This window comes from Lissotriton vulgaris, chromosome 2_1, assembly GCF_964263255.1.
Source record: "Lissotriton vulgaris chromosome 2_1, aLisVul1.2, whole genome shotgun sequence".
Classification (NCBI taxonomy): Eukaryota; Metazoa; Chordata; class Amphibia; order Caudata; family Salamandridae; genus Lissotriton; species Lissotriton vulgaris.
The window spans coordinates 95,030,949-95,045,123 of record NC_141687.1 but is presented as its reverse complement, the minus strand read 5'-3'; the positions used below and the strand labels follow the sequence as shown (position 1 = coordinate 95,045,123).

The 14,175-nt window shown below is 48.1% G+C and overlaps 1 protein-coding gene across 4 annotated transcripts in view; it reads right to left on the bottom strand.

Annotated features, from left to right (window-relative positions):
* The window catches only part of RAP1GAP2 (RAP1 GTPase activating protein 2), a 1,533,685-nt gene that overhangs the window by 117,121 nt on the left and 1,402,389 nt on the right, over positions 1–14,175 (bottom strand). For all 4 annotated transcript variants that reach the window (XM_086954529.1, XM_086954528.1, XM_086954531.1 and 1 more), the window contains one exon: positions 3,360–3,515. In XM_086954529.1, the coding sequence (XP_086810655.1) occupies positions 3,360–3,515 (156 nt within the window). The remainder of the gene's footprint in view (positions 1–3,359; positions 3,516–14,175) is intronic.

Here is a 14,175-nt window from a genome sequence, read left to right as displayed (position 1 = left end):
GTAAAGCCCTCTGATACCTTTGTCTTGATACCTTAAGGAATACAGCAATAATCTTTTTTTTGTCCACAGGTTTCACATTTTTTTATTGTAATCTTTATGCACACTTTGTAAAATGGTAACACTATATATTTCCGGAGCAACATATCTCCATCACCTCTATAGCTCATAAAAATTTGCAATTTCTTAAATCATAAATAATTCAATCGTATTGCTTTATTAACCTTCCTGCTTTCTCAAATTTGCTTGAAAATGCACCATTTGTCCACTCTTTTGCCAAAATTTTCTCGGGGGAAGAAACTCCGCCCCCGAGCCCCCTGTAGGTTTTCGGGCTCACTTGCTACGCCCGCTCGCCGCAGTGCAGTACACCAATAATTTTACGCCTCACCACTTTCAAATGTCACCAGCCACCACTGCACGTTTTTATATGTTCCAGAGAACGACAAGTTAGCAGCTGTTCTCAGAAAGGAATTGTATTACCAGGTGTGATTGTGAGTTTAAAAATTACACTTTATTTAATTCCTCAGTACCTCGACTGCTTTTCTAGTTCGAGGCGTGCTGTCATTCTGTGCCACCTAGCAGATTCTATTTCAGTGAAATATCCAGGTTTTTTTGGTTTCTTTTTTAATTAAATCTGGTCACCCTAAACCGGTTTGAAATGTGAAAGAATGCAGAGGGGAGGCTGAACATGGGCCTCCATATTACGTTCTGCACCACAGACACAATGCAAATGCATGAAGCCGGCTCAGTGTAGTGATGTGTTAAAAATCTACTATAGATATTAAGATGGATTCCATAGAATAAGAGGTCTCTTCAGTGGGCAACTAAAGTGATACATTGGACCATGCAGACACCGAGACAGCATTTATTAAGTTGGCCGGACCCATGGATGAAAGTGTCTAGTGTGGTCTACTGATGTCTACACATATACTCAGTATTTCAGCTTTCGTGATTGCATTAGTGCCAATGAGTAGAGAGCACAGAGTCAGCCTGGAGTCCCTCGTATCCCACCCTGGCCGCTTATGGACGTGCTTCTATATATGGGTGCATGAAATAGTGAATATGATTTTAAATATAACACTGATAATTACATTGAGATTTCCGAGTTTTTTGTGTAATACGTCTTGGTAGTTGTTTGTAGAAAGATCACACACAGGGTATCCCCTCACGTATGAGAAGCTCCAGTGTGTTGTTCTTCCAGTTTCTAGAGTTATGGGGTGAACCTTAGAAGCGCACAACAAGAAGCTGCAGGGCACACACAGCTCTCAGTTCCTGAAAGACCTGTTCTGCTCAAAGCATAAGCCAGAACTGAGTGTCTTAAGAGAGAACATTATGCAGTCAGCCTAAGCTTAAATAGAAAGAAATCATGCATCATGTGCATAGGTCACTAATTGGGGTCTATGCGACATTATCCTCACAGTAAAACATAATGATGCATATCACTAACCACTTGTTTAAAGTGTGCATGTTTACTCCAATGAGTTGTCTAAGGGTCCTTGGGCTTTCCTTCCACCCCTGTTTTAATATCATCCCCATATGTATACTGGTCAATGAGTCTTAGTGGTCCCCATCTACAATGGCCAGTGATTTGTTAGGGGAGCAGATGGGAAGTAGCGGGATTGATGCAGAAACCCTCAAAATGGGCATATTTTGTCTACATCACAACCCATGGACAGCGCTCATGAAGTTTTGTATAGAATATAGACATTCTTTTTTATCTCAAACGTTCTCCCCCTCCATTCTGTGCGGTGCATGCCACCTTGTGCATGCCAATGTTGGGGGTACCTTGGGTACCCCCCAAGGGCAGCCCCTCACCCCCCTGTGGGCCGGTAACGGGCCCCAAAGAAAACTGCATGCCTTTCTATGGTGGAGTCTCCACCCTGGAAAGGCATTGAAAATGCCACATCATAATTGTGGTCCACCATATTATGGGCCTTTTCCGCCCGGTAGGCAATCGGGACGATTGCCTACTGGCGGAAAAGCGGCCGACGGTCTTTCTATCTGCTGCGGTACCCCCCGACATGCTAATGTGGCGGGGGTAACAAGCCGACCGGCGGGGTGTTCTGGCGGGCGGATCACCACTGACGGTCGGGCGGTGGCGATCCGCCCGCCATGCTAATGACCCACTTAGTTGCCCGCAGACACCACGTCAGAGGTGCCAGCATCTCTAGACCTTGCGGAATCCTCATGCCCTTCCCAACAACCGTGCATGGACAGATGGATGTGGTTGAGGGTAATAGCGCTTGTTACAACGCATGCGTTTTCTACACATGCCATTACAACGCAAGTCGTTACAATGATGCGTTGTTACATCACATGCCATTACAATGCAAGTCGTTACAACCACTTGCTGTAGGGGGTTTCTGGAGTTTGGAATAGTATAATTCACTATTCCAACTCCAATGTGTGCAACAGTAAGGAAGGTGGTGGATTGAAAATCCAACAAATCCAACACTTTCTACCCCCTACAGAAAGTTGTAATGACTTGGGTTGTAAAGGCATGCGATGTATTGCATGCGTTGTAAAGGATGTTTCCTGTTGAGGGCTTTTTGGAGACACCCAATAATCCTTAGGCAAATACTTTGTATACCATTTTGCAACCTCCAATGCAGTTGATTATGTTGGTTACAAGGGGTGATGTGACCTGCCTGCCTCTTCTCAAACTGACATTCTGGTGGAATCCCTAGAGACTCTCTGCACATCAGAGAGAGAGCTGCTGGAGGCTGCCCCCAGCCCTGAGCTGTGGAGCCCAACTATAGTCCCACTGCTGTCCATTCTCCCTGGATAGTGATATAGGAATTGGACGGCAAACACTGTCACTACATGGTGAGTGCTGGGTGGAAAAAAAGAGGTTGTACATGGAGCCTGGGGGTGACACAGGGCTTTTTGCAGACCACGAATACTACCTCCCTCTGCAAATGTCTAAATGGACACCAAAGTGTTTCCTTGTTGACCTCAATAAAAAAAACTGTCTGCCAACCAGCTCCTGCTCACTGTTCCCTCAAATAGGTTGTGGGTCTTTGCTTCCATTCACATAGCTGTTGATTCTTTCTTCTGGCTTCAATGCTGTGGAACCAACTGGCTCTTGGCAGAATGTCATTCCCATGCTTGACCTTATTCAAAAAGACTCCTAAAGCTGAGCTGTTCACCTCACTGCCTCCTCAGCCAGAGGACACTTAGTTAACCCACACGATAGAGGCCTGCACCCAGACTCAAATCAGTGTGTACTGCATGTGATATAATGTTCTTAAATACATGATGCAAATACATAGAATTAATCGCTGGCCTCTGGGGCCTCTCGGTGGTCATAACTATGGCTCATGTAGACTGGTATGCAAAGAAGAGGCTGAGAGAAATCTTACCTTGTAAGAGGTGGTGTCTGCTTCGGGGTCTTCCACCTGCACGACAATGTACGCGTGCAGGAAGTTTGAGGCGATCATGTCTGGCACAAATGGAGTGTTCTCCTCTTGAAATATAATGGCCACAATGTCGTTCCCAATGTGCCTTTTTCTCTGAAGCTGAAGTGAAAGGGAGGCTTGTTAGTTCCCATGGAAAATGAAGACCCCATTATTCAAGGCATTCCTGGGTAAATCATCTTAATATTCTCCCCAAAACAGATTGCATTCCTAGTCTATTTTAGTTAAATGTGTCTTTATTCTTGAAACAAACACAATGACATCCTTGAAAATCTGCTACATTGCGATGAGTCTATAGTATTGTACACTTTTCTGTGGCACTCCATTTTACACTGGAGCTGTTCGTGCTGAGGAACTTGTGTATTGATTCTACAGCTGTTCGCCTCTATGAGCCCTTTAGCAGAGTGGCAATGTCAGTGTTTTCCATAATCACGTGCAACCACACCATCACTCTATACTGTGTGACTATCGGTGTCATCCATACTTGCACACTATCACACCACCACTCTAGGACTGTGTGACTGTCGGTGTCTTCCACACGTACACGCAACCACATCACTACTCTACGGTCGTGGGACTGTCGGTGTCTCCCACACGTGCACGCAACCACACCACCACTCCACGGCTTTGTGACTGTCGGTGTCTTCCACACGTGCACGCAACCACACCACCACTCTAGGTCTGTGTGGCTGTCGGTGTCTTGCACACAACCACACCACCACTCTAGGTCTGTGTGACTGTCGGTGTCTTGCACGCAACCACACCACCACTCTAGGTCTGTGTGACTGTCGGTGTCTTGCACGCAACCACACCACCACTCTAGGTCTGTGTGACTGTCGGTGTCTTGCACACAACCACAGCACCACTCTACGGCTGTGTGACTGTCGTTGTCTTCCACACGTGCACACAAACACACCACCACTCTAGGTCTGTGTGACTGTCGGTGTCTTGCACACAACCACACAGCCACTCTAGGTCTGTGTGACTGTCGATGTCTTGCACAGAACTACACCACCACTCCAGGACTGTGTGACTGTTGGTATCTTCCACACTTGCATGCAACTATCCTATCGCTCTGCTGCGGCACATTGCTCTACCGCTGTATTCCTCTATTAGTGTCTTCTGCACTCACATACATAGACTATTCTAGTTTTGTGTGCCCCTAACAGTGTCTTCCACACTTGCATGCAACTACACCCTCACTGTGCTGCTGCACATCACCCTACCGCTTTAATCCTCCATTAGTGTCTTCTGCACTCATGTACAAACACACCACCACTCTAAAACTTGGTGTCACTAACAGTGTCTTCCACAATCGTGTTTTGCTACGCCATCACTTTACTAATACATGCCTGTATCCGAGTCCACACCATCGCTCCAGCTCTATGTGCACTAATCCGTGTCAGCTACTCTATCTTCTATGCTTTTGTTGTTTGATGTCCCAGATCCCACAATATTCTGCAGTCTATGCACTACAGCTCACAACGATGCCAGCACTGCATCCACACTGGGATTACTAACTGGGCACCAAAGCACCTCATCCTCTTGTCTGTATGTTTCATTACTTAATATATTGGCAATTTACTATAAATTACAGGAACTAAAATCTGTGTTAGCATTGGCTTCATTAAGTTTAGTATGCAGCAGGCAGCTCAAAATCAGTCTTTAAATGCCTCTGTTACTCTTACTATTTTCTCAAATGTTAATCTTAGGTCCATTCCTTTACAAGACTACTTACTCAAGCGGGATTCATGCAATCCTACCACCTCTCATGGCTCTCTGTGTTAATTACACAGTAGACAGTGACCACCTGATAATTATGTTGGTTGGCAACTTACTATTGATGTAGATTTAACAGCTTAAAAACCAAGAGCAGTTTCTTGAGGGGAGCTGGCCAAAGCAGATGTGGGCTGGCATGGGAAAGTGTGAGCATTAACCAGCTCACAGGAAAAGCACAGGAGAGCATCCAACTCCCGACAAATCCGCGGACGTTGGCACGATCCAAGTGCGATAGACGTGTCTCACCGGGGAGGATCCACCCTCCAAAGCAAAGATTCAACATTCTCCCCTGTCACTACACTATAGCAGGAGTCTTCAAAGAACAAGTTACTTACCTTCTGTAACGATGTATCTGGTAGAGACATTTATTAGTTGTAGATTCCTTACCTTAGAATTTCCCCCAGGTGTCAATCTGGATCTGGAGATTTTTCATCAGCAGTACCCTTGTTTGTCGATAGGTGACAGTCTTCTTTGCGTCCATCATCAGTATCATGGGCACAGGGATAACATTGTGGAACCTATATAGATGCTGCCCATGTGTGCTGTAGTCAGTTCTTAAAATGACTTTCCATGTCAGAAGCGCAGTGCCATGAAACCACTGACCCCTGGTGCATCCAAGCAAGGGCCCTGTAGGGAAGTCCCTATCCCTAGAGCGGAGAGGATGGGTGAGGCAGTAAGGAATCTACAAGTAATATATGTCTCTACCAGATACATTGTTACCGAAGGCAAGTAACTTGTTCATCTGATAGAGACTACTCGTTGTAGATTCCTTACCTTAGAATAGCTACCCCAGCAATAACATCCATGGAGGAGGGTCTACGAACCAAGATCACATCCGGAGGTCCTGGAAGACTGAATGGGCAAAGTACCCATCCCTCCAGACTTGGCGGTTTAGGCAGCAGTGTCTGGTAACCGTGTGCAGAAATGTTCACATCACTCCTGACAGATATCAAGGAGTGAGACTGTATGTGCTAATGCAGTGGTTGCCGCTGTAGCTCTAGTGGAGTGAGCATGCAATATCACAGAAGGTTCCTATTTTGCCAATGCATAGCATATCTTAATGCAGAGGACAACCATCGACAGATAGTCTATTTTTGCACAGCCTGACCTTTCTTGGCGCCCACATAACCAATGAAGAGTTGATCATACACCCAGAAGTCTTTCGTACAATCAAGATAAAAAGACAATGAATGTTTTGGGTACAAACGGCGGAGGGATGCCAGGGCGGGTAAAAAGTGGGCAGAGTGATTGATTGTCCCAAATGAAAGGGAGTGACCACTTTCAGAAGGAACAAAGCTTTTGTTTGAAGCACCACTTTATCCGGATGGACAGACAGAAAAGGAGGCTTGGAAGATAGAGCCTGAAGCTGGCTAACTCTACCAGCAGAGGTGATGGTAATAAGGAAATCAGTTTTGAGAGTCAGCAGCCTGAGAGGACAATTATGTAGCGGCTCGGAGGGAGCACACATAAGAAAGTTTAAAACAAAATGTAAATCCCATTGGGGCATTATGAAGGGAGACGGAGGAAACAAATGAGTAAGAACCTACTACCAATGGGAGATTTGAATAAAGAAGGCCAATCTGGCAGTCGTAGAAAGGCAGAGATGGCTGCAAGATCACCTTTTAAGGTACCCAAACCAGAGCCCTGCTGGGCCAAAGAAAGTATGTGCACAAGAACCTCTGACAGAGTGCAGTAAGGGGTTGAACAGCCTTTGCTGTGCACCATGCCACAAATTTGTTCCATCTACACGAGTATACCATTTTTGTGGAGGTATGCTTGGCGGCCAAGATGCCTCCAAGGGAATTTGTTCAATATATTGATGAATTACTTAAAAACACTTTTATAGGACAAATCAATGGTCCTATCTTACAATGACTCAATGCTCATATAGTCTACTGAATAATACACATAAATGTTCAACAAAAACGTACATCACATAAAAACAAAGAAAACTGAGTCAGTAAGGGACTGACTCAGAACGCTCTTGGCGTTACGGTTGACAGACGCTATATCCGAATGATCAGACTGCACTGTGTGATTGGCCGTCTACTCTACCCACATCGAGACTATTATAACAGAACTAAGATCGGTGTGCGTCAGTCTATATATCCAGCAAACTGCATTATTTAGTAGTGACAGTCTACACCACAATTACCGCTACAAAGTCCAACTGGACGTTTACAAGATCGAAAGAAGGAGAACATCTTTTCAATTTCGAACCAATGCCAAGCTCTAATTCTGGGTGATTTATAACGGAATGGCAGCTCTGACTATCGCTGAATTTTTAAATCTACACTTCCTCACCAGTGAATTGTTTAATTCGAATCTCGCAATAATAGAGGGTATTACAAATATTATTTCACCAGTCCTGAAGATGGTCTCACAGATACATACAAAGGAGACCGAAACGTCGACCTTCGCTTTTTCCTTATCCAATTGATAAATTTATGTAATAGGAAAGGTGTTAACAGGACCTACAGAGTATAAGATTGTTCACATCATTGTTCTTCCTGTAGGCCTGTTCATATATATTTGTACTACAACTTCATGTGCCCCTTAATTTTTTTGATAAAATCAAGATTTTCATATACACCTGTTCTTTTTTCTTTGTTTTTATGTGATGTACGTTTTTGTTGAACATTGATGTGTATTATTCAGTAGACTATATGAGCATTGAGTCATTGGATGCTAGGACCATTGATTTGTCCTATAAAAGTGTTTTTAAGTAATTCATCAATATATTGAACAAATTCCCTTGGAGGCATCTCCTACCCTTCCAAATTCATACCCAAGCCCTCAAGGGTATATCGGGTTGCTCACTGTTATATACTTGGCGGCCAAGATGACATCACAGACTTCGGGTGAAAGGTCGAAAGCTGTCAACTGCTGCCTCTCAATCTCCTCGGAGGGAGGTGGAGACTGGACAGATTTGAGTGAAGAACCATCCCCTGCTACTGCGACAGAAGATCCTCCTGAAGGAGCAGTCTGATCGGGGGATTGACAGCCATGCTCAGAAGGTCAGAGTCTTTGTGCCCAATACAGAGACACAAGAATGACTGGAGCCCGCTTGAGCACTCTGGGCAGCAGTGGTATAGGCAGACAGGCGTAAAGGAGGCCGAAGCTCCACACATGACGAAAAGTGTTGCTGAGCGAGCACTGCCTTGGAAACTTAAACGTGCAATACTGCAGACGTTGCTTGTTCTCTTTGGAGGTGAACAGATCTAACCAAGGCTCTCCCCACCGCTGAAAGAGACCTAGCACCACCTCTGGTTGTAGACGCGATTCGTGATTGACCAGGCACCTAGGGCTGAGTCCGACCACTCCGGCGTTCAGAGAACCCGCCAGGTGTTGAACCATCAGGGTGTCCTAATGTTCCAGCTATGTCTAGCGGCAGAGAGTCTCCTGACAAAGGGTCTACCACCCCACCCCACCCTGTCTGTTGCAATTTCACATGTCAGTTGTGTTGTCTGTGAACACTTGCACCACGTTCCCTTTGAGAGAGGGAAGGTATGCTTTTAGTGCCAGTCTGATCGCCGAGAGCTCCAGAAGGTTGATATGGAGACTGGGCTCCACTGGAAAGAAGAAGCCTCTGATCTCCATTTCTCCCAGGTGGCTATCCCATCCCAGGAGTGATGCATCTGTCACCATCATTTGATCTGGTTGGGGAAGGGAGAGGGATCTACCTCAGACCCAATCTTGGTTTGCTAGCCACCACTTCAGTTGTTGAGCAGTTCCATCGACGATCTGGACGTAGTCAGAAAATTTCTCTGATGCTGCGCCCACTGGAACTAAAGGTCCCACTGCAGAGCCTGCATATGCCATCTGGCATTATCCACCAGCAGGATGCAGGAGGCCATGAGGCCTTCAGGCCATGAGGCTCAGCAGCCTCTGAGTCATTTTCACTGAAACCCAGGATATAGGCTGAAACATCAGCATCATAGCCCGAATATCCTGGAGTCACTGCTCGGGAGGATAGGCCTGAAACTGCAGTGTGTCAAAAACCACCCGAAGAAAGGGAGCTTCTGAGAGGGAACTTGTGTGACTTTGGCAAGTTGATAGTGAACCCCAAGTGTGGGCGGTCCGCTTTAGTCTGGAGGTCTGGAGGTGGGAGACGACAGCCTAGGGACGAGCCCGCCTTCAACAGCCAGTCTTCGAGATAGGGGAAGACTGGTACCCCTGATCTGAGCAGATGAACTGCGACCACCGCCATTGTAGTGGGGTCATGGGATTTACTGCAGACATTGCTAAGTTAGCATTAGTTATTATATGCTTAGCAGCCATTTTGCCGCTTTTGCACGCGTTACTATATGGCTTTATTCTCGTGGATAGACTGCTGGTGCATTTTCGCATGAGAACTATCTGACTTTCACACATTTAGCTGTACACTGTGCTCCTTGTCTGCACAGTGTGTTCAAGGTCGAAAAACAATGTATGCTGTTGATTCACTTTGGTCAGTCCCAAACCCATAAATAACACAACATAGAACACAGCTACAGTACTGAAAGTCGGGTGATTTTAATATGGCACAGCATGCATGAAAAGGCACTTGGAGAGATTCATTCTGTTAGACCTGTCAGCCCTAGGGTGGTCTTTTTTTTTTGCCCTTGCCTCATTTTTCCCACCTTCTTTTTGTTGGCCCTTAGGTTTTCGGGCACCTTATCATGGCTGAACTGTGTTAGGGTGCAGGTGCTCTCTACTTCAAACATGGCTGTCACTGGCCCCTGCTACTGCAGCATAGACTTTTAGTGTAGCACCCTAGTTGCTAGGAGCAGGCTGGATCCCCATACAATGTTACAATGCCAGCCACCCATCCCCTGTCCATAGGTAGAGTGGGGAAGCTCCAGGAACCTTCCAGAAGAAAGGCGGAGTTGGGTTTTCCCGCCTTAGAGAGTGGTCACCTGACCTGGGCATACTTTAGCAAGGGAGAGAACTTTTTCTAGTCAGTTGGGGCATCACTGACCTGGGGAACCCACGCAGGAGTTTTAGGCGGGAGGGCCTAGTTAGGAACCTATGCTACTGGGAGTGACAGGATTTAGGTGCTGCCTCCTAAGCTGGGTGAGGTGTCCTAGACTAGCCCCCTGATCTGGCCCAGCGGTAGGGAACCCCAGGGTCCATCTGCAGTGACTGAGGAAAACTCATCCAGCCTCCAACTCACCCCCCCACTTCAACTTCAAGAAACTAATCTGTAAGGGCGCAGAACCATCCAAGCGCCAAGAAGACCACTTTCCTTTGACCAGAGACTGCTGGGGGATCAAACAGGTACTGGACTGTGCTGCTCTGCGCACCCCCCTGCCTGCCATGGGCCTATCAGCCCCACCTGTCTCCCCCCTGACTGACTCTCTCTGCCTTACATTCTGCCTGCCTATTTGCTGCATGAATTGGAAGCGCTATAACTGGTCCCCTAACCAGCGCTGTGTCAGAGACTGCTTGGACTGAACATCGCTATTGCCCTGAGCCCTGCCGTGCCCCGGGGAGCGCCCCCACATCGAGTGCCTCAAGCGCTTCTCGGCGCTGTTCTGACCCATGCGCTACCTTGGCTGCGTGTTTGCCCCCGTAGCGCTCGGGGAATCAAGAGCGCGGCTCAGATTGACTCACCGCCACGGCCCGGAGCCGTCTGCGCCCCCTGAGGCGTCGAGGAATCTCCTCAGAGGTCATGTGTACCCCCCTCGGCGGCCCCCGTATGCCAGGAGAGGGCCGCCGGAATCCTCAATAGGCCACGCTGGGCCGGTAATCACCCTCCATCTGGAGCCCCGTCGCCTGAGTGGAGCACCGCCTCATCCTGTCACCCTAGGCAGTCCCTCTGTAGGCCAGGAGAGGGCCGCCGCATCGCGCACCACAGACCGCGTTTGGCCTGAAGCATCTGTGGCCCGTATCACGTGACGGGAGCGCCGGCCGCGCCCCCGCCGCGCAGTCATTGGCTGCCTGCCCCGGGCCTTTTTTGCTGAGCCCCGCGCCCGGGGAAACCCCATCTCGTCGCGAAGGGGCCCGTGGAGCCAGGTAGCCCCCTCTGTTCTGCCTCGTCCCCGGCGCCGGTGCCCTGAAGCTGCACCTGCACCGCGCCGGGTCGAGTGAGGCCTCGGGAGGGTTGGAACCCCTCTCCTTCGGCAGTACCAACGCAAGGGCCCGGAGGGCCGAAGTACCAAGGTAACCCCCAGGGGAGGCGGGCGGAAGGCCGGTTGTAGGCCCCGAGTTCGCCCCTCCCCCGGGGAACGCTGTGACTGGGCCCTGTTGGCCCCATTGAGCCCCGAGCAGTCGTGGGGCCTGATTTGTACATGAGGTGCTGGGCCAAGTACTGTACATGCCTGAAGAGCAGGCCCTGAAGAGTTAACTGTTTCCAGCCCCATGGGGATAAGATCATTCTGTCTTTGACTGATGGTGTTTAGTGGCTGTCTTAGGTGGCCTGCATTGTTCATGCCTGCTGATAAAGTGGTTATCTTTTCCCTGTACTGAATTTCTTGCAGGGGTGGGCTTCTACAGTTCCTGATGGGGGTCGAATTCTGATCCTTAATGATTTATGCCAGTACTATTTTGATGATCTGACTCTGGCTACTAAACTGTTGATATTTACAAGTAGAAATGTTTATAATTGCTTTCTGAATGCTAGTCTAGGGTTTATGGAGGTACCCCCTTAGCCTGCTGAATAGTATAACGCGACAGGCTGTGTTATTTGAAGTTTCCTGCTCTATGAAAAGTATTTAATGAAATGTTTCACCATTTACAGGAAATGCATTTTAAAAGGCTTCAATGAAATGCTTTAATGAGGTACTCTATTGAAATGCTAATGATTTACTGATGCATTAATTGCTTTGATCTAAAGCCTACATAAAAGATCTTGATTTTTGAACACAACTACTGGTGTGGTCTCCATTATCGCGCCCACTTCGTGTCTCAGTGGATGAGTGTGTTAAGTAGCTGCTTTACACGTAAGCCCCTGGCTGCCTTCCAGCTCGAGCCATGCTACCCCCCGGAGAACTGGTGGTCCCAGTTCTTACATTGGTGGCGAGCGGTGGGATCCAGGACCTGTAGCTACCTAACACCCTCCAGTGGGATAGAGTGCGCTGCAATTAAGTGGACACCTATGGTGCTACAAGCTAACTCAAATTGCCCACCAGTGTCTAAGTCTGCAAAGCGTGTAGGAACCTGTGTTGACCCAGCATTGTTGCCTACGTCCTAGAGTTTTTCTTTCAGGTTATCTGGGTCCCCACCTGACAAAATGGAGTTCCAGCTGGCTGACCTTGATAGGTACACGGTAGTGCAGTTAAGGGAGTTTTGTCAGGGGATGGGGGTGCCTGTGGGGACGAGAGCTGTCAAAGAAGAGCTCCGTACTGCCTTGAGGGCATGGGTAAGGGCCCACCCAGGGGAGAGAGAGGAGGAGGAACAGGTCACACAAGGAGAGGCGGACACTCAGGAAGACCCAGGCCTACTCAACATTGACATGCCCGACACCCTAACTTTATCCCCTTTTTTAATTGATGTGGACAGGCTCATATTACAGCGGATAGCTTCCGCCCCTTTTTTGTGTAAATATTATTATTATACATTATAATAATTATCTCTCCTTTCCTTCCTCTTCAAAATCACAAGAGCACCCCTTTTTCTTTTCTGACTGTACTCTGACAGTCCTGTGCGCCGTATATATTTGTTTTATGATGATGTAAATAAATATACAAATCTTGGTATAACAAGAATACACAGTGTGGCTAAAACCCATCTTTTCTGTTTAGCTTTAATTGCTATTTTTGGGTACTGTTTTTCATTGCATTCAATGTGTTTATAAATAATATCAATGCTAATATATCTCCCTCCCTTTGCTTTAGTCAATGTGTTTGGATTTAATCGCACAAATAAGACATAATTTATACTTATATATTTTTGTTTGAATCAATATCGAGGACCACCTTGTTTTCTATATCTCCTGTACAGTGAGCCAAGGGTTCCGGTGCATGGATCCTCGAGGGCCTTAGTGGTCCCCCAGTGTTACCGGGGCCTTTTTGATGGAACTGGCACATGAGATACCCTTAGCCGGACACCTGGGCCAGGACAAGACCTTTGCGAGGCTCGTCTGACATTTTTATTGGCCCAGGATGAGAGTTGCCTCTGACACCTATTGCAAGACCTGCAAGACTTGCCAGGCCAGTGGCAAGACGGGGACCAAGGTGAAGGCCCCATTGGAACCACTCCCGGTGGTCGGGACCCCTTTCGAGCGGGTTGGTATTGGCATCATTGGGCCGTTGGACCCTCCAACCTCTTCGGGACATCGGTTCATCCTGGTGTTAGTGGAACACGCACTCGGTACCCGGAGGCCATCCTTCTGGGGACCGTTACTGCACCTGTGGTGGCGCGGGCCCTGATGGGGATATTCACCCGAGTGGGATTCCCCAAGGTCGTGGCGTCGGACAGGGGCACAAATTTCATGTCGGCCTACATGCTGGCCATGTGGAAGGAGTGCGGAGTGACCTATCGGTTCTCCACTCCTTACCACCCCCAGACTAACGGGCTCGTAGAGCGCTTCAATAAGACCTTGAAGGGGATGATCCGGAGCCTGCCAGAAGACTTGAGGAGGAAATGGGACATCCTCCTCCCTTGCCTGCTGTTCTCGTACCGCGAGGTACCCCAGAAGGGAGTCGGTTCAGCCCCTTCGAATTGCTCTATGGCCATCCCATTAGAGGACCCCTCAGTCTGGTCAAAGAGGGGTGGGAGAAGACTTTGAAGAAGCTTCCCCGTGATGTTGTTAGCTACATGCTGGCGTTCCGCAGCCAGATGGCCAAGCTGTGGAAAGAAGCCTCAGACAACTTAGAGGCTAGCCAAGCCATCATGAAGGAGTGGTATGACCGCAACGCTCGGACGGTAGAGATGGACGCTGGACAGAAGATGTGGGTCATGGAGCCTGGGGAGCTTAGTGCCCTCCAGGACCGGTGGACTGGTCTGTACGAGATTGTGGAGCGTCGAGGCCAGACCACCTACGTCATTGACTTGAAGACCC